Raw genomic sequence first — 25,287 nt, forward strand, 5'->3', positions numbered from 1 at the left:
CGATTAAGACTTCACATGAAACCAACAGCATGTATCACCAGGGAGTGAGAGGATAACCGGAATCGAAAAAAGACCAAATGTCTGCAAAAGAACCAAAAAGTATTTATTGTAACTTCTTCAGCATACAGATTGCATGTGAAAATAATAAACTAAGCAATTAGCAAAAAAGTCTAGCAAAATAAGTGACTAAACTGGGAAAGGGTCAAAATGTTTCTAGTGCACCTTAGTAAAAAGACTCAAAATGTTTTAGCAAACATTTGTATTTCTAGCATTAACGTCACATTTATCAGCAAACTAAAAATCCTATTCTCTTGCAGTTTAAATCAAAAAGTTCGAAGGAATAGTTGATACAACATTACTGCACAATTGCTAACATTCAGCCGACAGTTAACAAGTCTAAACCCCCCTGTCAGCTTTTAGCTGAAGTTCATACAAACTCCATTATCTATCAGTGCACAACAGATTACCTGTTTTACAAAACAGAGAAAGAAACACTGATTTCTACTAATGCTGCAAGAAGACCACTGGCCCCTGCTGCTGTATTATTAACCCAAAAGAAAGTGAGTCAAAAACGCACCACAGAAACAAGAGCATAGCAACTAAGACAACCTGGAGGCTAAATACAGCTGTCATCTTGGAAGAGCCCAAAACAATTAAGAGATAGAAAGAATTAAACAAAGGCGATACGCTATACTAATAAAAAATCCTGTCCTTCATCACTCTGCCTCTTAATAGCAAAGCTGAGGATACAAAAAAACATTTGCAACTTTATCCGACTTTTGCACCAAAATGGCAAAAGTGTGTCTGTCTGTGCTGCTGGAGAGGCAGCTGGGCCTCCTTACTGAATCCTCAACACATGTAGTAACTACGTGTGGTGTCAACAGGAGAGGGTTTTCCCTCTGCGCTGCCGTCTTTGTCCTTTTCACCATCAGCCTCCCACAGGTTGATGAGCGGAGGGTAAAGCTCGTTCAGGGGGATGGAGGAAGTCTTCAGCATGTATTTCTTCAGAGAGTGGTGGTAATTTTTTCTCTTCCATCTGCGGGCAACGTAGACGCCCACGGTGGCCAGACTGAGAAAGGCCAGCATGGTTGCCATTACAGCCAGCACAGCCGCACTCGGGTGCTGGTCTGACAGGTCCAGGGCGAAGGTAGCACTACGCGTTGTCACATTAACACAGGACTTGTGTGTCTGCAGGTGGACGTTGGAGACTGTGAGGCATACCTCATACTCAGTGCCAGGTTGAAGGTGTGTGAGGTTGTACTCATGAACGTCTACAGGGACCCGTGCTGTGTAGGTGATGTGCGGGTTGTCAATCTTCATGGTGGCTGAGGCCCACTTCAGGTTGGAGGACATAACATTAGAATTGATTTTCCAGGAGACCAGGATGGAGTGTGACTCGGTCTGCTTGACGTAGATTTTCATGACCTGGGCGCTGTCAAGCAAGGTGCCATTTACACGGATGGTGGCGACCCGTGTGTCAGCTCCTTCTGTGTTCTGGGCCACACAGGTGTAACGACCAGAATCCTCCACCTGAACATGAGACAGCCGCAATGTCCCCTCATTGTTCAAGTGGTACCGCTCTGACACAGTGTCTATTGTGATTTTGGTCCCAAGAGGAGTCACCCAGTAGATCTCAGGCTCTGGCTCTGCCATGGCCCTGCAGTCGAGACTGACACTCATGCCCAACTCAAGGTTCAAGTGGCTGGGGAATGTGTTGTGGGATATGAGGGGCAGGCATTGCTCCGGGGACTCCAGCAGCCTTAGCTCTCGAACCCGCCGGCCTCTGAGTTCTGGTGGGGAGGTGCAGAGCATGGCCAGGGGCTCCATGAAGCGCACTGTGGTCCTGTTGGAGTTCATCCACTGAATGACACAGTCACAACGCAATGGGTTGCTATGCAGACTGATCTCCCGCAGATTAGGCAACGCCTCCACAGTGTGCTGGTAAAGGGCAGTGAGAGCATTATTGTTGAGCATTAGGCTCTCCAAGAAGGGCATGTCCCTAAAGGCTAACCTATGCACATAGGACAACTTAGGGTTGTTAGTAGCCTCCAGCTTTGTCAGCTCTGGTAGGTTGTCCAGAGCATACCGGTCAACTGACACTAACTCCATCATATTGTTGATGCCCAGCTCCTTCAGATGTAACATGTTCCTGAAATCTCCTTCCTGGATTTTGTGAACTGGATTTTTGTTTAAATCCAAGAATTTCAGATTGGGAACTTTTTGAAGGGCAAGTTGAGGGATTCTGACCAGTTTGTTGTCATAGAAAGAAATGCTTTCAAGGTTGTCCAAACCTACAAAAGCATTCGCTGGTACATCAGTGAGGTCCATGCCAGCCAGGACCAGACTCCTCAGGCTTCCTAGAGGCTTAAAGTTCATGTCTAGGAGGCCAATAACTGGGTTCTCCCCGATCATAAGGATCTCAAGGTTAGGTGTTTCTTCAAACCAGCGGCTGTCTATGACATGGAGTCTGTTGGAGTTAAGATGAAGGCGCAGCAGACTGTGCAGGCCTGCAAATGCCCGAGGGGAGATGGAGCTTATCTGGTTGTGGTTGATGTAGAGCTCCTGGAGATTGGAGAGGTTTCCCAGGCAGTGGTCTGGTAGTTGGCTGATCTGGTTCTCCTCTAGATGCAGGGTGGTCAGGTGGATCATGCTTGTGAGGCCCACAGCTTCCACAGTGCTAAAGTTGTTCTGGGATAGGTCCAACTCTGTCAAGTTGAACAGCGCCTCCAGCTCTCCACTGGTGTGAGAGATGGCGTTACTTTGGAGCAGTAACACTTGAGTATCTGCGGACAGGTTGGTAGGAATGTGCGTGAGCCTCAAGTCATTGCAGTCCACTGTGGCAGCCTCCTTGTAGGTCGACTGGGGGGTAAACCAAGGGCGGATCTCGCATACACACAAATGTGGACATTCTTTGCCATGTATGGGCGAGAGAAAGGAAAGAAGCAATTCCATGCACAGCCAAAACAGAGGAGGCCACGGCTGCGAGCTAAGCGCCATGTTGTCTGCTCTCTCAGCTCACGCAAAGCTTAGATGAGAGGCAGTGTTCTGGAGAAAGGCTTGGAGGGAAGGTTCATCAGCATTAGTCTTCTTTACTGCTAGCTGGATGCTGTAGGCACTTTCCAGAGTGGTGTTTTCTAATCCAGAAGAAAGTTATTTGTAGTAGTCAGGGCAAAGGATCATCTGGTCCAAACTTGACCTCTGCTGATTGTTCTCACTTCCTTACCTTGAGGTTTGAGCCTAAAAAAAAAGACAGAAAGCAAGAAAAATGTTAAAGCCTGCAACATACATACCGGTATAAAATCTTTTAGATTTTCTGTTTGCAAAACGATGATGAATTAGATAAACTGAAAAACAGCTGAATATAGAAAGTGAGAGACACATATTTGGTTTCCTTGTTGTCATAGAGAAATGAAGCAAGTGGCAGTTTCCCCCAGCGCCACCCACAGATATTTAGGGGACTAAGTTGACGTGTCTAACAGGGCAGAATGAATCCGACAAATGTGTCTTGTTTGTGTAGACATTCATTCCCTACCTTTTAATGAGCTTCTACGCAGCTAGACACAGTTTGAATTTAAGAATAAGTTTGACAAGGAGCTACTTCTGGATCTTGACATAAAATTGAGTGAGGCCATGCGTGCCAAAAAAACTACTTAACCATTATGCCATTCAAGCCTTTGCACAACATATCTATAATTTGGCTGTTTCATTACCAAAAATGTCCATTTACCATAGAATACGCGTGAACTAGCAGATAGAGTGAAGCAGAACTTTACACTGTATTTATCAGTATTTAAGATGATTTGGTTGATATTAGCTCTGCTTCCCTGATGTGTTGCATATCTGTCTCCTCAGAGATTACCAACATGTTTTGCTTTCTTTGCTGGGTAGATTATCTGCATACCAGCTTGGTATCAGTGATCCTCTTGCACGAGTGTGTGGGGTGGGCACAGCCGGCAGCTCTGGCTGTGAGCCCATTACACAACAGTCTTAATAAACAGGGAGTGTGTGCTCTTCACTGTTAATCACTGTCTACTTATGATACAGGCTCATGGGAAGCAGTCATACACATGTGAAATGAATTTAGTAAAAAACATTTTATGAGCCAGAGCTGCGGCTGATTCTGTGTTTACGTCGTGCTCATCCAGGTTTGGTCAAAGTGAGAGAGATTGGAAGGGGACTGACAGGCTGAGCCCCCAAAGGAATTGTAATATTTAATGTTTTCACGTTCATTTGTTGATTTCATGACACCAACTTCCAGAAACGTCTGTAGGGATGACAGGTACAGACTCAGTTTTCTGATATGATCATGAGCAATGGGGGTGAAGAATCAGTCATTAGTTTCTTTGAACAAATCCTAAAATGTATCCATGTATATAAAAGTTGTGTGGGATCACATTCAATTTCATTTAAAGATTATTAAAAAGATGAAATGGCTAAACATTCCTGCGCATGCAGGCGTTATTATGTTAGTGTTAGTGAGCTGTCAAAAGTGGCAATTATTATAATAAACAACCAAAAGGAATAATCAGCTACTATAATAGTTTACATTAGCAAGAGAGAAGGAAAGAAATACTCTTGGCTTTCTCTCACTCACTAAACACAACAGTGTCAGCTTCTAGCCTGACTCACACTCATAGAAATTCACATTTATCCTCATAAATAAAATGAGGTTGAGCATCCAGTGTGTGTTTGTGTGTGTGTGTGTGTGTGTGTGTGTGTGTGCACAAGCAACAGAGAGATAATTGTGTGTATTTTGTTTCACATCAAAACTGACAAGTTCCTCCAATATTAACATAAAACAGATACAGATTGTTTTCCTTCTCCTTTCATGCCCTGTCTGTTCGCGCCCTGCGATGTGTTGACACCTCTGCACAGTTTTTCCTCCGCATTTGCATGTAGTGTAGTATAAAAGCAGCTCAGCAAATACAAAATGGAACACTTTGCTATGCATAAAAACATCATGAAATTGTTTCTAGAAATTCAAACATGCCAGAAATGAGTGGCACTGTGCGCTAAAAGCAGCTTTTCTCAAATACAGCGGATCTGCAGCAGAAAGTTGAAGCGTTGATCACATCCATGTTTCTTTCTCTTTGAGTAAGAAAGCATATGGTGCCTGGTATCAGGTGGCTGGTCTCTGCAATGACCCGGTCACACTGATCTACCTGATTCCCTTAGTGTGACTGAAATGTAGCAGCAGGGACCTGCACCTTGTCTTGGCTCTATTCATAGATCAATTACACTACTTGCCTGTCGATATACTGTGCCTTAAAATAATGAGATTAACTTGGTGATACATTTGTGTGTCCTCTCTCTTTCTCCATGTGTTGCGCTGCTCGGGTATTAAATCGGAGGAGACAGGCGGAGTAATCGCTGCTTTCATGCTGAGCCCATAAAACTCAGACACCTGGCACCAGGTTTCTGGCAGACTGGCATCACTATGGGGGTCTGCATCCGTTCCCACCCATCTCTCACTGTGTGTACATGTTGACCTTATTGACCCAATGAAGCTCTGCTGAGCACATATGCTCTTTTTCACTGATGGCCTTCTTCTTAATCACTGTAGAGCACAAATAAATACTTATGAGTTGCCCAGTACAACTACAGTTAGGTACCTATTGTTTAGTCTTGTATTGCCAGATCTTCCTCCACAGTGCTACGGAGGAGGGTCTGACTAGTCCAACAGCAATCCGGGATGGGAGAAAAACGTGCTCTTGTTTATTGGCATTTCTTTAAACCAATCACAATCGTCTTGGCCTGTGCTAAGCGCCGAGCGGAGCCACGGTGCCGCTGCAAAATAGCCTCGGGAAGGAGCTTGTTTTGGTGGAACGTGTACGTTCAAAAGTTGTTTTAGTCGTGCAACAGAAGACTCCGATTGGACAGATAGTCTAGCTAGCTGTCTGGATTTACCCTGCAGAGATCTGAGGAGCAGTTAACCATAGTCCTCATAAATCGACCGGAGTTTAAAATTACAACACAAAGAAAGTAGAAGGTAATGGACATCCGGCCGAAAAGAGTGTCATCCGGCAGACTTTCCGGCAGCACCACCACAATCCCAGAAGTGGAACATCGTGGATATGGACTACATATTGTTGGTCGCAGAGCAGCTCCACTGAAGTGGTTGGAGTTAACTATAATACCTTTTAGTTTTTAAGGTTTGCTAGCCAAATACATGATCCCTCACCGGCTTCCCCCCTGTTGGCTCTGCCACTTCAAATAAAACAAAGGATGAATGTCATGAAAGGCAAAGGGTGGGAAACTATATTAGCACCCACTTGAATACAGATGTGTGTATCATCATTGCTGTTGGTTGATAGAATCTGAAAAACGTGATTTATTAAACAGCTCTAAAAACAACTTCCTCATCACTACTATACAAATACTGTTATTTTAGTATTCTTTTACAGGATGGAAAACATGTGAATTCTGAGGATATATAGTAAACTTTGTTTGCCTCAAAGCCCTGGCTACGGTCATATCTCAAAACATGACATAAGTACAACAGAGGAGAACTGAAATCCCACAGGAGTGAGGTTTGTTATAGCGTCATGCTGTACACAATCACTTTGGTGGGAGAACTCTTGTTCTCTGGGATGCGACAGAATAGGTCTTAGATTAATTCTTTCACTGCCAAAGCAGGCCCGGGCCAGTTGTGTGCCGACACCTCTATCCTGAAAATCTATTGCTAATCTCTTGGCAGCAGAGAGCAAAGACACTGTAGGGAGCATAATTTAAAATGCATGCATATGTATCTACACTGCACCCATCTCCACACTGCCACAAAATACACATTCTGTTTCCTCACTCTTTGACTCACACTATGACATGCATGCATACACAGACCATTGGAAGGAGACAGAAAAATCCCTCAACAGCTTGGCATTATCCAGCTGACTGTCTGAATTGAAGCCTCCAGCAGGAAGGATTTACTTTCCTTGCTCACCCAATCCTTATGAGGTTTTAATCTAAGTACACATTACACATTTAAAACACACACACACACACACACACACACACACACACACACACACACACACACACACGTCTACAAACTACACACCTACAGTAGCTGATATTTCCACTGGTTTCCAATAAACCTTCAGAGGATCACTGGCCCTGAGGTTCAAAGCGAGATGTAATTGCAGGACATAATAAGCTTTGTCTGCTTCAAGCTAAGGTCCAAATTCATTTATGAGACAGGATCTCACAATCAAATCAGGGAGCACTAAAGAAACACAGACCTGCATTCAGATTGCAGGGAGCCTTTCTTTTTAGATCTCTGAAATGTAGGTGTTTGTTTGTGCAGGTTGCAGTCTTCAGTGGAAGAAGTTAAAAAAGGACTTAAAATTATTAATTAAAGTATGTATCTTAGGTTGGTTTGAGACATTTAATTGAACTTGATTGTACACCTAAGAGTTAAGATGCAATGCTTCACCATGTGCCACTGGTGCAGCCAGGAGAAACCTATGCTTGATAGCATGCTGCATCATTTTTTCATAGGAGGCTATGCTTTACCCCGTCTGATTCTGAGGCCCTTTTCACTGGGTGCAAAATGTAAGCAGTTTTCGAATCAGCAGCCGCACAACAGGCTCACAGACATGCCATCACCATAGCAACGACTATGCCACCGGCATGTCTGTTTCATAACCAAATGAGAAGACATAGGAAGACAGCTATTAGTGCCACCAGGCAACTAAAGAAATATGCAAGGGATAACAAGGCACAAGAAGGTGACTGCAGCATAAAACCATATGATAAAACAACAGTAAGCACAACCACATCATGCATATATGCTCAAATGTCTGGCTCTTCCCCCATAACAGCATACACTACATTGTAATAATATATTTCCAGTTTTCTACACTAAAGATGCTAGTATTTCGAGACAAGCAGTTTCAATCCAGAGCTATCATGTGGTGCTGGGAAGCTGAGTGGTGCTGCCTGATGTTTTCTCTATGTCCTCACTGCGCTGGCCTGCCTGAGAGACATCCTGTTCCTGCTCCATTAGTATGCAAGTGTCTCACTTCACATCACACAGGGCTTTGGTGCAGCTGCTGATGGCAGAGGTGTAGAGCCGAGGAGGAGTAGGGTGCATATCCTCTCAGTCAGAGGGATGAGAGAAAGTAGAGAGGGAGAGGATGGAGAGAGCTTTGCTTTCTTCAACTGGAAGACCACAGGAGGAAACTGCTGAACGGAAAAATGCTACAGGGCTGAAGGTACAATGAGAAAATCCAAAAAACACGTATGTAATTAAAGGAAAGTATGGTGCATACTAAAAATGTTTCTTCAGACTGCATAAAGGTTTAAAAGTTGCAGCATGACAAATTGTCTCTGCATTTCTATTTACTGCAAATCCATATAGCTTTATTTCCCCGTGGAACTAAGATGGATCTTGACACAATTTTTCTTCTGTGGCTTTCAATTTTTTCTCTCCCCTTTATGCCCTAATCCTCCCCCTCCACTTCATCTATCCCTACAGTTGCAATGTCGGTAAAAAGCCAATTTGTTGTCATTGGAGCATCGATCAATCACACTGACAGGGCAAAAGTCTCTAATCTCAGAGGAATCTCTATTTGAAATAATGCAGAGGTCAAGGTAGATTAACTTGCGTAGATTAAATTGGCCTCTAAATCAAAAAAGATTGTTTCATTAATAATGCTTTTAAATTTGATTTCTATAAATGGGCTTCTACATGATTTGGGCTTCGTACACCCTGTCTGTCTAGAATAAAAGTTTTTTTGTTGTTGTTTATTGCTGATAAAAACAAAGGATGACAAAACAGCTGACTCAGTTATCGTCTTGACAAAACCTTACAATGGCCCGTCATGTTTCCATGTTCCCCTTCAGATCACGCTCACAAAGGGAGAAGGTCAACCTGTTGCACCCTTGTCTCCACTGCTGTGGGAACCCCAGCACCAACACATGCTGCAGAGTTAGGCTCTATATGGCTCACAATGGCTCCTACCCAAACACACAGACACACCAAGGCGTGTCTTTGTTTTGGCAGGTTCTCACACTCTTCATTACCAGCTGAGCAGATACGTCACTGTGCATTGTAAAGATTGGGGGAAGGTGCCACAGCCTCCTAAACTCCCATATCATTGGCTCATTGGGTGACATCTGGATCAATTGTCTGCTTTTACTCCCAAGACAAAGTAAACTATACATACAAGTTGTGTGGTTACGATTGCTAGTAAACAAGCGTGCAAATCATGCAATGCATAATGTTCCTCCTGTCCTAGTCAAACATATGTGATAAACTAACTACCATTAGTGTACTGATATTAGTGAATTCTTTATGGTGTCAGTGATCTCAGTAACAGGTGCCGCTGTAATGCAGCAGCTGAAACAACAGAACCCACTTGACAAAGGTTACCCTAACAATACAGACTCCCTCTTGCTTTCTCAAACTTCTGAGCAGAAACACTGGGTTGTCTTTCTTTCTCCTCTGTGTCTTCATTTCAGACATCTGCCAATTCCCTGACTCTTAGGCATGCAAATAGGTTCGATGGAGCACATGAGCCCATTGCTGCTATACTCAGCTGTTTCAGCAGCACTCAGCACTGGCGAGTGATGCTGCAGCTTGTGTAAATGTTTCACTGTTAGTTGAACCAGGTGTAACAGTGCAGTGAAATGTCAGGGCTGCTGGCAAGACTGCTGCTTTAATAATGAGCTCTTTAGAGACAATCCACACTAATGCTTGGCTTTTTATGGCTAAAGTATAATGTATAAAACAAAATATTGCAACTAACACAGGTTTGCGGTGTGCAGATTTGTTTGGTTCATGTTTTCTTTTGTTTCCCTCAGATCTCTGATCAGTTCATATTTGTAAATTGTCTAGACTTGAGAAAGGTTCATGATAATCATATCACGCGTATAGATTGATTGCAGAGCAAAGTATCCTTGCAAATCTATTGTTATAATAGCCTACATTTTATTGATAAGACTGACCCGACGCACACATTGCAGTCAATGCTGAGAACACATCGATAAATATGCACAACTTCCAGGATCTATTTTTGTCTAAATGAAATCTTAGTTTGAAGCTATTAAAACACTGCCTTTCCTCTTTGCGGTGGTAGCACGCGCAGCACGAGGACCCACGCAATGGAGAGAGAACGCGTTATTGTTTCATTGATGTTTGTTGATCAGTGCATTTCTTAAAACATGAAAAATTATGACTTCATCTTTACGAGTTTAACACTTTAGATCGGACTGAAATATCCCCCTTTCTACCGAGCAGGAAATCATTTGAGGCATTTTTTAGACGGCCTATGTATCACAGTTTCAACACATGCATAAAATAAACACATTGCTCTCACCTCTGAAGCGCTGTATAGGCTACTCCGTAAGACTGCTGCAGGCTACTGTGTCTGACCCATGCAGTATCCGCAGCTCCAGGATGATGTGCGAGGGGTTGCAGATTATGTATTAGAATATATAACGATCAGCCTAACGAGAAGTCGTATCTGTGAAAAACACTAATATCGGCTCTGATCTCCAGCGATACTTGGAAGTGGAAACGCTGCAGCGCACAGCTTTCAGTGACGAGCAGCTGCCTGCAGGTCAGCGAGACTGAAACGCGTCTGACACCCACAGTGGTACCCAAACAGGCAACATCACCATCTGTTCTGTCATCACAAACCATGGGAGGGTGATTCTCCAACTACAGGCACTTTTGTGTCCTTGGCCTTTTTTTTGTAAATAAATAAACAAACAAATGCACAATACATTGTCATTATGAAGTTCATGCTCCAACATCCTAGTTACCACCAAATCTTGCCCCTGTTTTCTTTTAAAAAATGCTTTTGCAAGGCTGTTTATTAGCAGATTTTTCAGTTTTATGCTTGTCCCCAACCCAGACTGGCCCTCTTTGAATGTTAAAAAATTATATTAAAGGATCGATTTAAAAATATTTTTTAATATGTTTGTCTTAAGGACAAATAAAATAATATCATACCATCGAAATTCCATATGCATATCACAATTTTAAACTATTTTTGGAATAAAATAAGTCTGTCCCCAGGTTTTCCGTCATTTCCACCTCCCTCAACAAAATCCACCTTAATAGATCCACCTTAAATATTTTATTTACTTGGTAACCATGGAAATAATTGTGAAAAAAAAGTGTTAGTTGAAGATGAAACTTCAGGCATATGTGCTCTTCAGCACAAGAAAATAAATCAAGGTAACTCAAGCTTTTATACAGAGTATTTTTATTCAGCGTCATTTCCACCTTGGCTGTAGTTCGGTTGAATTATGTACAACAAATATGAAAATAATGTATTTATGTTTATTACGAGTAAACAACATGCTAAGTCCAAAACTAGCTAAGCCTGACATGAGGGTGTGCTAATATTGCAGAAAAACTGCTAAAATGTCATTTCCACCTCCGTCATTTCCACCTCTGAGAAATTACAGGCTTTGGACATGATATATTGCCATTTTTGTGCGCTATTTGCATGTTCTTCTGACATATTTGTGCTTTTGGACTGAGAACTTTATATATCACCATTCCAGTACACTCCATATTTATTTTTATTTATCTATATTTATATTTAAGATGCCGAAGTCGATGGCCAAGAAGTCACAGGAATACAGGGACAGAATAAAAGCCGATCCAGTTAAACATCAACAGAAACTAGAAAAGGACAGAGAAAGATATCGCAGGAAAAAAGAAAGAGGAATAGTGAAATCAATCTTCGAGGTCTCCAGTAAGGAGAAGGAAAGAAAAAGAAAACAGTGAAAGATCAATCAGCGAAACCGGCGACATTGTATAGCCACTGCAAACGCTATGTTGGCCACCAAACACTCCCCCAGACAATCCCCCCATAGTGGGAAGATCTACATCCAGGGGTAGGAAGAAAGTGAGGAGAGATAGATCAAAGCTTTTCAGAGATTTACAGCTTTTTTGAATGAAATGAATGTTTTGAGGTTCATATAATTTGTAATCATTATTTTTAAAACTAAAAACATTATCTTTAAACTGGGTATATTATTCAACTCATATATGTTAAATAATTAAATACATGGTTTTAAAATATTTTGGACTGGCAATTTAAGTAAAAATGAACAGAAACAATCTTTCCACCATAAACCGTCATTTCCACCACTTTCCACCACTACACAGTTTTTATGAAAAAAAATAAGAATAACCAATGATGTGGATCTAAATGTATTTTAAATCAAGTATTGATAGTTCATTACTTACAATATATGTGTGAGTGACTTAAAAATAAACATAGACCTGAGCAAAAATGAAATGCTGTAGGCAAAAATTCCAACTCGTGGCAACTCGTGGCATTTAGCAACTTTAAATAAAAATTTATTAAGTTCATGAAGTATTAAGATTTATTTTCTTACATGATTAGATAGCCACTGATGTTGTTGACTGATACATCATCTTATATAATCAGTTTTACAATATTATGTTGTAATAAAATACATAAATTGAGAAGTGGTGGAAATGACATCTTTGAAAGCGCTCTTCAGAAAAACTGTTAAAAATAATAATATTCCATGGAATTCTAAAATTGCCCACTGTCATATTGTGTTAGAAGACAAATGAATGAAGCTAGGAAGATTGTTTTAAGTGTGTTTTAAGAGAGTGAAATTTCCATAAGCTCACAGTGCCAAAAGTGCTCCTAGTTGGAGAATCAACCGGGAACAAAAAGTCCCACCCTACCGGCCACGAGCTGCGAAGGGCAAATGTTACGCTGGAAATGCTGGAGGAACCAATGACACCCCACTGCACCGATGAGATCTCATTGTTTGAATGTCTCTGCTGTTGACCTCTTTACAGAGTGTTTCTGCTGTCACTCCTCAGGTCAACATAACTGTTCAATGGTCATTCATCATAAGTTAGGAAAAGGCTTGAAATATTGTTTGAGAGGCCATGGACACAGTTAAAATAAATGTAATGACTTGCTAATTAATAATTCATAATAATTATGAAATTAAATTGACTTTAAAGTGAATCTTTTGAGTCCCACACACACACACACACACACACACACACACACACACACACACACACACACACACACATATGCAAACACTTGCACACATGCAGGAGTCTGTGTTGAAAGAGAGATTTCTCTTAGACCTGTCACTTGTTTGGATTGGTCCTCCTCCTACCCCTCCCTTCCTCTCTAAGAGGAGCAGTGAAAATAACATTTCATCACTTTGCTGTTTGAGCTGCTGCTTTGGAAGCTGCCTGACATGTTCTTCATCCATACTGTAGCTACAGAGAAGAGATGTGATCATCTCTGTGTTGAGACAAGAAGGTGTGCCAGGCAGATGTCACATGCAGGTTTTGGCTGTTTATGCTTGAAATTAAGCAGAAAGTTACATTTTGACCGAAGATCAACACATTTCAGTGTTCTTTTTTCTTTTATAAGTTCTACTTAGAGAGCCGGAGCAGTTTTGGCTTTATCTATCTATTTTCTTTGCTCACATCTTACCTGACAGACCAAACTTACCAGATAACTTGGAGAGGATCTACCTCAGAACCTTGCACACTCAAAACTGGCGTTCCTCAGGGATCAGTCGTGGGTTCCCTCCTCTTTTCTCTGTACACCAACTCTCTCGGGTCTGTCATTCACTCGCAAGGCTTTTCTTATCACAGCTACGCAGATGACACCCAACTTATTCTCTCCTTTCCGGAGTCTTTAACTCAAGTAGCAGCACGTATCTCGGCCTGTCTGACATATGTCTGTCATTTCTTCTTGGATGTCCACACACCATCTGAAAGTCAACCTTGACAAGACTGAGCTCCTTTTCCTTCCAGGGAAGGGCTCTCCTACTCAAAACCTGACTATAACAATTGACAACTCTGTGGTAGTCGCCACCCAGACTGCTAGAAACCTGTGTGTGACACTTGACGACCAACTCTCCTTCACTGCTAACATTGCTGCAACTACCCGATCGTGTAGATACATGCTGCATAACATCAGAAGGATACGTCCCCTTCTAACGCAGAAGGCAGCTCAGGTTCTGGTTCAGGCTCTAGTCATCTCACATCTAGACTACTGCAACTCCCTCCTGATTGGCCTGCCTGCATGTGCCATCCAGCCCCTGCAGCTCATTCAGAACGCAGTAGCTCGACTTGTCTTCAACCTCCCCAAGTTCTCTCACACTACACCGCTCCTCCGCTCTCTTCACTGGTTACCAATTGCTGTCTGCATCCGCTTCAAGACACTAGTACTTGCATACAGGGCCACGAACGGATCAGCCCCAGCATACATCCAGGACATGGTCAAACCCTATACCCCAACACGCCCACTCAGCTCTGCATCAGCCAACCTGCTTGCTGCCCCCTCACAGCGAGGGACAACTAATCACTCAACGAAATCCCAACTGTTTGCTGTCCTGGCTCCTAAATGGTGGAATGAGCTCCCTATTGACATCAGGATGGCCAAAAGCCTACGCATCTTCCGCTGAAGGCTAAAAACACATCTCTTCTGACTACACCTTGGATAAACATAAAAAATGTATATATACACTCACCTAAAGGATTATTAGGAACACCTGTTAAATTTCACGTTAATTCAATTATCTAATCAACCAATCACATGGCAGCTGCTTCAATGCATTTAGGGGTGTGGTCCAGGTTTAGACAATCTCCTGAACGCCAAACTGAATGTCAGAATGGGAAAGAAAGGTGATCTAAGCAACTTTGAGCGTGGCATGGTTGTTGGTGCCTGACGGGCTGGTCTGAGTATTTCACAATCTGCTCAGTTACTGGGATTATTCCGCACAACCATTTCTAGGGTTTACAAAGAATGGTCTGAAAAAGAAAAAACATCCAGGATGCTGTAGTCCTGGGGGTCGAAAATGCCTTGTTGATGCTAGAGGTCAGAGGAGAATGGGCCGACTGATTCCAGCTGATAGAAGACCAACTTTGACTCAAATAACCACTTGTTACAACCAAGGTATGCAGTAAAGCATTTGTGAAGCCACAACACGCACAACCTTGAGGCGGATGGGCTACACCAGCAGAAGACCCCACCAGGTACCCCTCATCTCCACTAAAAATAGGAAAATGAGGCTACAATTTGCACGAGCTCACCAAAATTGGACAGTTGAAGACTGGAAACATGTTGCCTGGTCTGATGAGTCTCGATTTTTGTTGAGACATTCAGATGGTAGAGTCAGAATTTGGCGTAAACAGAATGAGAACATGGATCTGTCATGCCTTGCTACCACTGTGCAGGCTGGTGGTGGTGATGTAATGGTGTGGGGGATGTTTTCTTGGCACACTTTAGGCCCCTTAGTACCAATTGGGCCTCGTTTAAATGCCACAGCCTACCTGAGCATTGTTTCTGACCATGTCCATCCCTTTATGACCACCATGTACCCATCCTCTGATGGCTACTTCCAGCAGGATAATGCAACATGTCACAAAGCTAGAATCATTTCAAATTGGTTTCTTAAACATGACAATGAGTTCACTGTACTAAAATGGCCCCCACAGTCACCAGATCTCAACCCAATAGAACATCTTTGGGATGTGGTGGAACGGGAGCTTCGTGCCCTGGATGTGCATCCCACAAATCTCCATCAACTGCAAGATGTTATCCTATCAGTATGGGCCAATATTTCTAAAGAATGCTTACAGCACCTTGTTGAATCAATGCCACGAAGAATTAAGGCAGTTCTGAAGGCGAAAGGGGGTCAAACACGGTATTAGTAAGGTGTTCCTAATAATCCTTTAGGTGAGTGTATTTCTTGAAGCTGCACTTTCAAATGGCTCTTTGTAGTTTTGCTTACTTAAAGCTAATGTACTTGCACTTACTACTTGTTGAAAGCACTTAATTGGAAGTCGCTTTGGATAAAAGTAATGTAAAAATGTAATGTAATGTAATCTATCTCTGATGCTCCACAATTACTCCTGTGTTTGTGTTTGGTTTATAATGAACCCAGAAGAGTGTGTTTGAAGCTTAAACTCAGGTATGCAGTTGCCTCATTAATGAAATGCATGATGAGTAAACACAGCATGCATTGAGCCTAAAGGTTACTTCTGTACACAAACAGTTAAAACATTAAAAGGTTCAGCAAAACTGACATTATTTTGGGCAGGCATAAACTAGTTTATTTAACCTGATTTGGCTTTGAGTAATGGAGGGTATAGTACAGTAACGGATCAAATTCCTTTCATGATTATGTATAACAAAGCATTACATGTACTACATGCTCTGTAATGCAGGACCTTCAACCTTTGTCTTGTAGGGCCAACTGTAATCCATCCATGCTGCTTTGATGACTCATGCTAAAGTATTAAACTAGAAATGGAAAACATGTTATTGTAACCTTCTGCACACTGTGTGTACTTTTCATAGCACAGTAGGCAGTAGGTTTTAAAGTTTTAGTCATCCTTAAGACCACTAACAAGACACCTGTCAGAAGAATTCCCATTAGAGATTATTTTGGCTGTTTGACCCTAATCTGAAAAGTGTTTTTACAATGTTTTACCACTTTTAGGTTCAGGATTTAATGCAGACTGAGTGCATGTGGTGAATATAGAGAAAAGCCTTCTAAATACAAATGCATTAGTGAAATTTAATTAATTTTGCTGAGGGCTGAATGGGACTTGTTCAAAGACCTTTTGGTGTCCAAAAACTGCACTGTGTTTATCGTTCTGCCACCACAGGGAGCTCAAAGTTGATTCAGCAGTCACCCTGTGTGTTAGTTGCAAACAGCAATCATAATTTCCCACCATTAACCTGCAGTGCTTGTGGTGTGGTTGCTACGGCAACAACTCCCTCGCAGGAAAGGCGATGCAGCATATCCACTGGTTTATTAGATCTCTGATCACACAGCTCCCTCCACATGGCCATCTGGGAAAACCAGCCAAACATAAATGTATGCCCCCCGTTTTACCTTTCTCAAGTCTTCTCATCATTTTGCCGCATTACTCTCTGCTGAGGAGAAGACAAGGTGTCAGTTTTCCTCATCAGCGCTTGTTTTCGGTAATAGATGTGTAGAATATTAGTGTTGAGGAGCGATGAGATAAATGTTGGAAGAAAATAATAGGTTGGCAAAGACACACAGACACATATGACTTCACTGCAAGTGAACTGGTAATGCCTCCATCTTTGGTTCAACCACAGTGGAACATGTTAAATGATGTCTATTAGAGCATAAGAGGACAGAGAGTTTTGTTTGTAAGACAAGTGCTGCACTTTTTAAATTAGATTTTCGTGATTAAATTCAATCTGATCTTAATTGGCATTAATATGAACAGCTTGATGCTGTCTACAGCTGTAACTAGAACAGATGCCTGCCTCTGAACATTTAGCGCATTTACTACCTTGTTGTGACAACTATCACACCATTCCTGGTACCATCGCTACCTTCTGCCAGACAAGAGCAAACACTGCTGACAAACTGCAGATGCTGTTTCACATACACACACACACACACACACACACACACACACACACACACACACACACACACACACACACACACACACACATGCTTGTGTAGACATGGACTAATACCATGTTTGTCATGGTCATGGTCAAATCTGCTTGTGTCTCCCTTTCTTCAGCTGCAGGACGATAGGTGAAACACATAAAGCATTTGCTTGGGTAAAGACACAGAAACAGAAATGTCTTACTATATAATGCAACCCAACACAACAATAGCAAACTACAGCCTCAGAAAATCCCTTCTGAGTTGAATCAGCACCTCCCAGGCTCAACACAAATTGAACATTATGAGCTTCACTGTGGTTGAATTTATTGCTGGGCTGTTATATTGGATTGCAACAAAGTGTACATGTGGTATTTGTATTGTTTTTCCATGTAGCTTTCACCTGGCTTAGGATGGGACATTTTGGGAAATACACTTATTTGCTTTCTTGCCGAGAGATGAGAATATTGATATCTCTCTCATGTCTGTACACTAACTATGAAGCTAAAGCCAGGAGACGGTTAGCTTAGCATAAAGACTGGAAACAGGGGTAAACAGCTAGCTTAGCTCTTTCCAACGGTAAAATCTACCTATCAGCACCTCTAAAGCTCACAAATTAACACAATCTATCTCATTTATTTAACGGCGAGTTGTGTTTTGCCAGGCAACCAGAGGAGTCTCTATAGGAAATAACTACGCCTGGCACATATAGGCAGGCAGCACGGTGGCTCAGTGGTTAGCTGAGCTGAGCTGTGTGGAGTTTGCATGTTCTCCCCGTGTTTGCGTGGGTTTCCTTCAGGTATTCCGGTTTCTTCCCACCGTAAAGACATGCATGCTAGGTAAGTAGGACTACAGTTGAAAATTAGCCGACTGGCTAACACTGGCGCATTTACAGAAATGTTGATTAATGTGCATTGTCCTAATCAAATAAACTTACATATCCCCTGGTAAAACTACAACTTATCGTTGAGGAGTCCAGTCTGGCTGGAAAAAAAATAAATAAAAAATAACAGGACCGTACAGGACCATCATTAATTAAGACATGTCATTAAGAAATTTGATGGCCTGTGAAACAAAAGAGAACTTGGATCTGTGTTTTGTAAACAGAGGGGCACAGTATTGTCGTCCAAAAAGCAGCAGTTCAAATGAGGAGGCAAGGGGGTGCTTTTGGCAGATTTTGTTACCTTTGGACAGAGACAAGCTAACTGTTTATTTATGCTAAGCTAAGCTAATTGTCTCCTGTCTGTAGATCAAACAGACAAACATGACAGTGGTGTCGATCTTCTCATCTAACTCCTGGGAAGAAAGTGGATACATGTATTTCCTAAAATGTTGAACTATTACTTTAAGTTTTTTCTTACATATCTTAACAAGACTTACCTGCATTGTAAAAGTAATAAGGTGTCCTGGAGATGTGTCTTATAGGATTCATCTAATCAAACATATTTAGCTGTAGAAGAGGAATAGGTTTATGCTCAGGTGAGGTCAAATGAAATCAAATTTACCCAAACAGTAGTGACAATGTCAGCTATGGGCCAGTTTTAGAGTGAAGAGATTTGAGAAGTTGTGGTACAAGTATGAGCCATCTGTATATGTGAATTTTGATTGATGACTTTTCTAGAATAGTGTGTCAAGTGCTTTCCACGGTATGTTTAACTGTGTCATTCATTATAGAAATGTAGGGCAGTGCTTTCCACTGGAATTGACTGTTTACATCCAGTTGTACTGCCAAGGGCTCAAGGTGAGCGTGAGTGTGAAATGTCTCATCTGAATTGGTCTTAATAGCCACAGAGGTGATGAGGTCCTGACTCCTGTTACACATGTCACTTTGCATCAGTGTCCACATTAGAGCATGCCACTCCTCAACCAATCAGAGCCACTTATAATTTTTCTTTTGATTGCTGAACGACAAGTGTGCAAAACTCTAACCACAGTATGCACAGCAGCAGTTCATGTGGACCAAACTCTAGTTAATTTTTCATTGCTTGAACACAGTTTCCAAAACTCTACACGCTTATCCCATGGTTTTAACAACAACCTGCACAACACTGTGGATTTACAGCTTTTTGTTCAAATGCCAACACACTGTTGTCAAAACTGTCAACCACACACTCAAAACAGTATGGATTGCAGCCTGATGAATTTTATAAATACTGCTGATTGCAATTTCAGCTGAAAGACTAAGCAGGTGTCTTATTTTCCATAAAACTTGTTAGTGAACACATATTGTATATATAAAGCTCATAAAGACTTTTTTTGGAAATAAAGAAACACCAAGTAAGAATGAAACAGTTACATACATTGTACCGTTTGAGAGAAACAGTGAACAGGTAAAAGAGCAAAGATACCAGCATGTCCAGGTAAGATACCTGAGGTTACATACAAAATCTGATAACACTACCTTTACTACAGTAAAACTGTGCACTTTCAGAAACTAATGGCGGTGGAAGCAATGGAAACACCACATTCATTTGTATTTATAGATGATGCAGGTGCATGGCAAGATAAGACATCAAATGTGTTGATGAAAACGTGTTGCCTGATGCTGGAGAGAGGTAGGATTAGCCTCACAATTCTTTGTTACTATTATGTACCTTTAGTTTGTTTTTCCAGTAATTCCATAAATTACTACAGACAAAATACTGTAAAAACAGATCTATTGAAGCAAACTGCTGATTTTCATTCCTTCTTGTTTACATAAAAAAACTGGTATGTTATAAAATAAAACATATCATGTGAAAGAATGTCACTTTTCTTTACAGTAAATAAAATACTGATAAGTGTGGAGTCAGTTAAATTATTCAAACTGTAAAGATGAAAAGTGTTGTATGTCTGTATTGGTGTTTGATGCTAGTGTTTTTACTCTCAGTGTGTTCTGAGTGTGTGTTATCTAGAGGATTGTTCATAGTGTTTCGCTGCACTGAGCCTGTTCTGAGACATGTGTAGAGTTGTGTTGCTTGGAATGAGTTTTGCAGGTGATGTGAACTGTTTAGCTCAGGTGACTGTTGGTAATGCAGACTGTAATTAGAGTTTTGCACATGTGGCTTCAGTTGTGACCACTGTCGTTTAGCAATCGAAAAAAACTGTAACAACAAAATCAACGGATCTCTTTATAATTGCTCCCGAGCAAAGCAATTTAGCAGTGGCTCTTGGGAAATGACTTTCATTTGGGTTTGTCAAACAAAGTCCTTGCTGAATTTGTTTTGGCCCAAACTAAAATTTAAATAGTTTCGGAAGCGTGTGTGTGTGTGTGTGTGTGTGTGTGTGTGTGTGTGTGTGTGTGTGTGTGTGAGAGAGAGAGAGAGAGAGAGAGAGAGAAAGAGAGAGAGAGAGAGAGAGAGAGAGAGAGAAAGCTGTTTGTACTCATTTGCAAAAATAAATTAATAAAGGTAATTGTTCTTTGATGTGCCACCCAATGAAAGAAAATAATAGTACAATAATAGACTTGTGTTAATCAATTTTACTTAGCCATTCTTCTTATGTTTCGCCTCAGACAAACAGGAACATCAACCAGAAAAGTTTTTTTCTTTCTTTCAGTTCATCCCAACGACAAACAACAGACCATTAATATTTAATTGACATGTGGCATCAGCAGCTTTTACAGATGCTATGCAAAAGAGGAGAAGAGGACTGCTTTGCTTTGATTAGTCAACTAATTTTGTGGGGGGGGGGTGGGGGGGTTATTGTAAACTACACATTTCAGACACAGCTGGGAATACATGAGAGGAAAATACCATCACGTTGCAAAGTTAGACAGCACCGAATTGAAGATGTCTCGACCATCTGTGTCACATCATTAAATAATTATCAACAGTATGTTGAGATCATGGAACCATACCGGGTGCATTGCGTCTCCAGAGACGGAAGCAGGGAAAGGTTCTGAGTTAATAATGAAACAAGTTTACTTAGCTTTTTTTCTATAGCTCACAACAACATAGTGTCTCTGGACTTCCTGCTGGGAAGCTGCACATGTATTGACCGCTGAGATATTCAGACGTTTAGATTTTTGCCATGCTGACTGCATGGCTGTAGGGATGGCGATGGCGGTCAGTCGGTTTACCAATTTGGTCAATTCTGAAGTAATTTAACAACTATTGGATGGATTGCCATTAAAATGTATATACAGACATTCACATTACCCAGTGGATGAATCCTAATGACTTTGGTGGTCATCAGACTTTTCCTCTAGCGCCACCAGCAGGTCAACGTTTTCACTTAACCTGTGAAATATTACATTCAAATCTACTGAAGGGACTGGCACAAAATTGTATACCCTTCATGGTTCCCAGAGGATGTATTCTAATGACTTTGGTGATCCTCTGACATTTGTAGAATTTTCTTTGTTTTTTTAAGATTATTTTTTGGGGCTTTTCCACCTTTAATTTTTGACAGGACAGCTAGGTGAGAAAGGGGAAATTTGGGGAAGACATGCAGGAAATCGTCACAGATCGGATTCAAACCCTGGACCTCTGCGTTGAGGCATAAACCTCTCAGTATATGTGTGCCTGCTCTACCACTGAGCCAACCCGGCCACACGACATTTGTAGTTTTTAATGAATTGTCTCAACAATTGTCTCAAGTATTAGATAGATTGTCAAATGTGACTTTTTAAAACTTTTTAAAAATGTGCCCATAATTTATTTATGTGTTTATTTAACAGGGATAATTGACAGTCTTTGACTGTCCCAGAATTAGCTCAACAGCTAAATTTCATCAGCAGTCCCTGGGCAGGCACATCCACAAATGTATGACTAAATACCTGCAAAACTAATTCCCACCAGCCTTAGCTGTACTTTGTGTTTAGAGCTATTGCTAATTGACAAATACTAGCATGTTAGCAATACACTAAGATGATGAATATGGTAAACATTACACCTGCTTACCATTAGCATGTTAGCATTGCCATTGTGAGCCTATTAGCATGCTTATGTTAGCGTTTAGCTTGAAGCACCGCTGTACCAAAGTACAGTCTCACAGATCCGCTAGCAGGTGGCAAAAATGTTGTTAAAATGTTTTAAGCTAAACTCAGTCTTCAAAAGCAGAGATACACTGCAGAATTAATATGTAATTTGCATTCTATTATATTATATACTTTACTGTAAGTAATAAAATATATTTTTCATTGTCATTCGACCCACCTGAGTAAGCACAGTATTGTTTAAGAGCATGTAGCGCAGGACTGTGGTTCTGATAAGGTAGGATTGTGTTTGTGTATGATTAGTGGGGGAAATTTTGCTTGTCTGGTCTTTTTTTGTGCTAAAACAGAAAAGATGGAAGTCAGCGTCTCTCCCATCCTCCATCCTTATCCCTCTTTGTTCACCCCTCCCTCTACTGCGCCAGCTGAACAAAGACAACTGCTCTTTGTTAGCTATACATGCTCTGTCTGAGACTCTGATGCACTGATGCTGGTGGCAGATATAGTGGTAGTTCTGCTTGCGTGTGTGGTAGTGGGGGGGGGGCAATAATCCTGAAGATAATGTTCAGCCTTGTGCCCACTAGGTTTCTGTTTAGAGCATCAGCACCCTTTTCAAACATTTTCAATAGAGACAGAGTGTGTGTGGAGCTGAAGCAGCTGTCTCTGTAAAAGCGCTTTTCCCCGCACCTTTTCTTGTTCTAAACACTCAGAAGAAGCACTGCACTTTTCCTGTCGGGAGGATGAGATGAGATACAGTACTCACACAGAGCACTTTTTTTTACCCTTATCATACCAAAACACTTCATCCCTGCATCCTGCCAGTGCTTGCAAGGGAAAAAAATGCCCACTGAGCACAAGGCTTTGGGTTAAATGACAGGCTGGGTTGTCCCACTTGGGGAGATGCATGGTGAATAAAAACATTGGAGTGATTAGGACCGGGAGAAGAGAATTTGCATCGGGAGGAAAAGTGAGTAAAGTGATGGAATTTTCTATCCCTTCTACCCCACCCACTTTTCTCCATATATGGCAGGACTGATGTGCTGGGGGCTGATGAAGTGGTTTACCGGTCTGTTCTCTGAGGGTAGTATTCGTGCGAGGGGGTTGGGTGGCCTCCTTTACTAGTCTGTCCTCCTATGAAATACTTCTTTGTCTGCCTTTTCACTTTATCTTTAGAGCGTCGATAGCCTTGCTATGCTGGTTTGTATTGCTGGTTATTTACACAAAAAAGCTGTATCGTATTGAATTAGTTCTATAACACTATGATAAGGTCAGCATAATTAAATTGCTATGTGCATAAGTCGTGTGTCAGTGGGTTAAGATCTGTGTATGTGTGTTACATTGTACAAGAGTCTACCTTAGAGGGTAAATCTTATGGACTGTTAAGGTCACCTGGTGAATGGGATAATTTAGCTCCATTTCCTGGTTGTCTAATGTCAATAAATGGAGAGTTAAAGAGCATGAAGGGAGGGGGCAGCTATTAGCCCTTTTAAATCACGTTGATTCTAGAGAGAGAACTGGAGATAGAGAGAAGGTAGTGGGTGGGGTGTCAAGGACAGAAAAACTACAGAGAATCTACTTGAAAGAGTATTTTAACTCCAACACAATGACCAACTTTCTCACATAGTTAGTAGTCTATTATGGAAACACTGGCGGAGATACAGGACTATGAATTGTTAGATTAAATATTACGCTGCCCTTAGCTGCCGTCTTTGTACGTTATGTACACAAAGATGCCTCATCACTATTTACAGTTTTCAGTAAAACAACCTCATATTTTAGTGTAAAAACAGGAGTCAGGATTCCATAAGGCAATGTGTTGATACAGCATGTAGGGATCCACCTTTGCAGGTGCACATCCCCACAGCACTCCATCAGCTTCGGGACTAATTGCATTTTTTTAAAAGCCTGGTCTTCAAAAGGACACAGTGAAGCAGTGTCACAACTCTTCCAAGCCTTGTTACATTTGAATGATTAGTAAACATAACAAAATATTTAAAAAAAAACATTTGAGTTAACAAATAGCATGGCCCTGCCTCTCTAACCTTGACATTCGGTTTTGCAATAGCTGAATAAAGTTGGCTTTCACACAATCTTTCACAACAACATCTTTCTCAATACCGTGGGAAGTATATACAGCTTTTATACTTTTCCCAGTTTCCAGCACATGCAGTAAGGAGGCTAGGGCTCTGAGGCTGTTCCATTCTCCATCTCCTGTCTCTTTCACTGGGGCTCGGCGTGGCTCTACAGATATATTTTCCCATGCCTCCAATGATTCTGCCTCACACGAGGCATTGTTGTTGGTCTGTATTAGATACAGCAGAAACAGTAAGATTAAAATAGTCCCAGGTTAATAACAATGATGTCCTCCTGATTTATCCCCCCTTACCTGCCACAGCCCTGTTACCCATCTCCTTCCCTCTCAGTGCTGTGGTTCTTGTCACTCATCACATCTAGACAAACATGAAATTTAAATATTAACCAGCTCCTCGGAAAAGAAATGACATACTCTCTGGGACAGTCGCACAGATTGTGGTAGTGGTGGTGGAAGGTCGAAACCAGCTCAGTTAAGTACATTTTACACCTACAATAGTCAAACCACAGCCATCTACTAAAGAGATTTACACTGTGGTGTGATTAGAGGCACATGGCACGAATAGTGGTTTCAGGGCCAAAGGTTAGCCTTGACAATCTTGCTTCCTCCAGAGGGAGTAGAAAATTGTATCAGTGCAGGAAATTCGAAAGTCAAATGTAGGCCTACCTGTTTAACTGAAACCCAAATTGAAAGTGCTCCAGCCGGCTTACATTAAGGGAATTGTTTGAGCACTGCAAAGTTAAGTGAACAAAGGTTGCCATTATTAGCCAGTTTATGATGACTTTGCTGCTGAGCAACTCCGTGACCATTTAGAGACGGAGGCTGGAGCGTGATGCTGTGGGGCGTAGAGAAGCTGAATGAAAAA

The 25,287-nt window shown here is 41.6% G+C and overlaps 1 protein-coding gene across 1 annotated transcript; it reads right to left on the reverse strand.

The window, feature by feature from the left end:
• Positions 1 to 78: 78 nt before the first annotated feature.
• Positions 79 to 10,639, reverse strand: LOC116065836 (leucine-rich repeat neuronal protein 1-like). The gene is made up of 2 exons (XM_031321477.2): positions 10,320 to 10,639; positions 79 to 3,237 (listed from the first exon to the last, which is right to left on the reverse strand). Exon 2 carries the CDS (start codon positions 2,995 to 2,997, stop codon positions 850 to 852), a length of 2,148 nt encoding a protein of 715 aa, XP_031177337.1. The 5' UTR covers positions 2,998 to 3,237; positions 10,320 to 10,639; the 3' UTR covers positions 79 to 849.
• Between the last annotated feature and the right edge of the window lie 14,648 nt (positions 10,640 to 25,287).

This window comes from Sander lucioperca, chromosome 6, assembly GCF_008315115.2.
Source record: "Sander lucioperca isolate FBNREF2018 chromosome 6, SLUC_FBN_1.2, whole genome shotgun sequence".
Taxonomy (NCBI): domain Eukaryota; kingdom Metazoa; phylum Chordata; class Actinopteri; order Perciformes; family Percidae; genus Sander; species Sander lucioperca.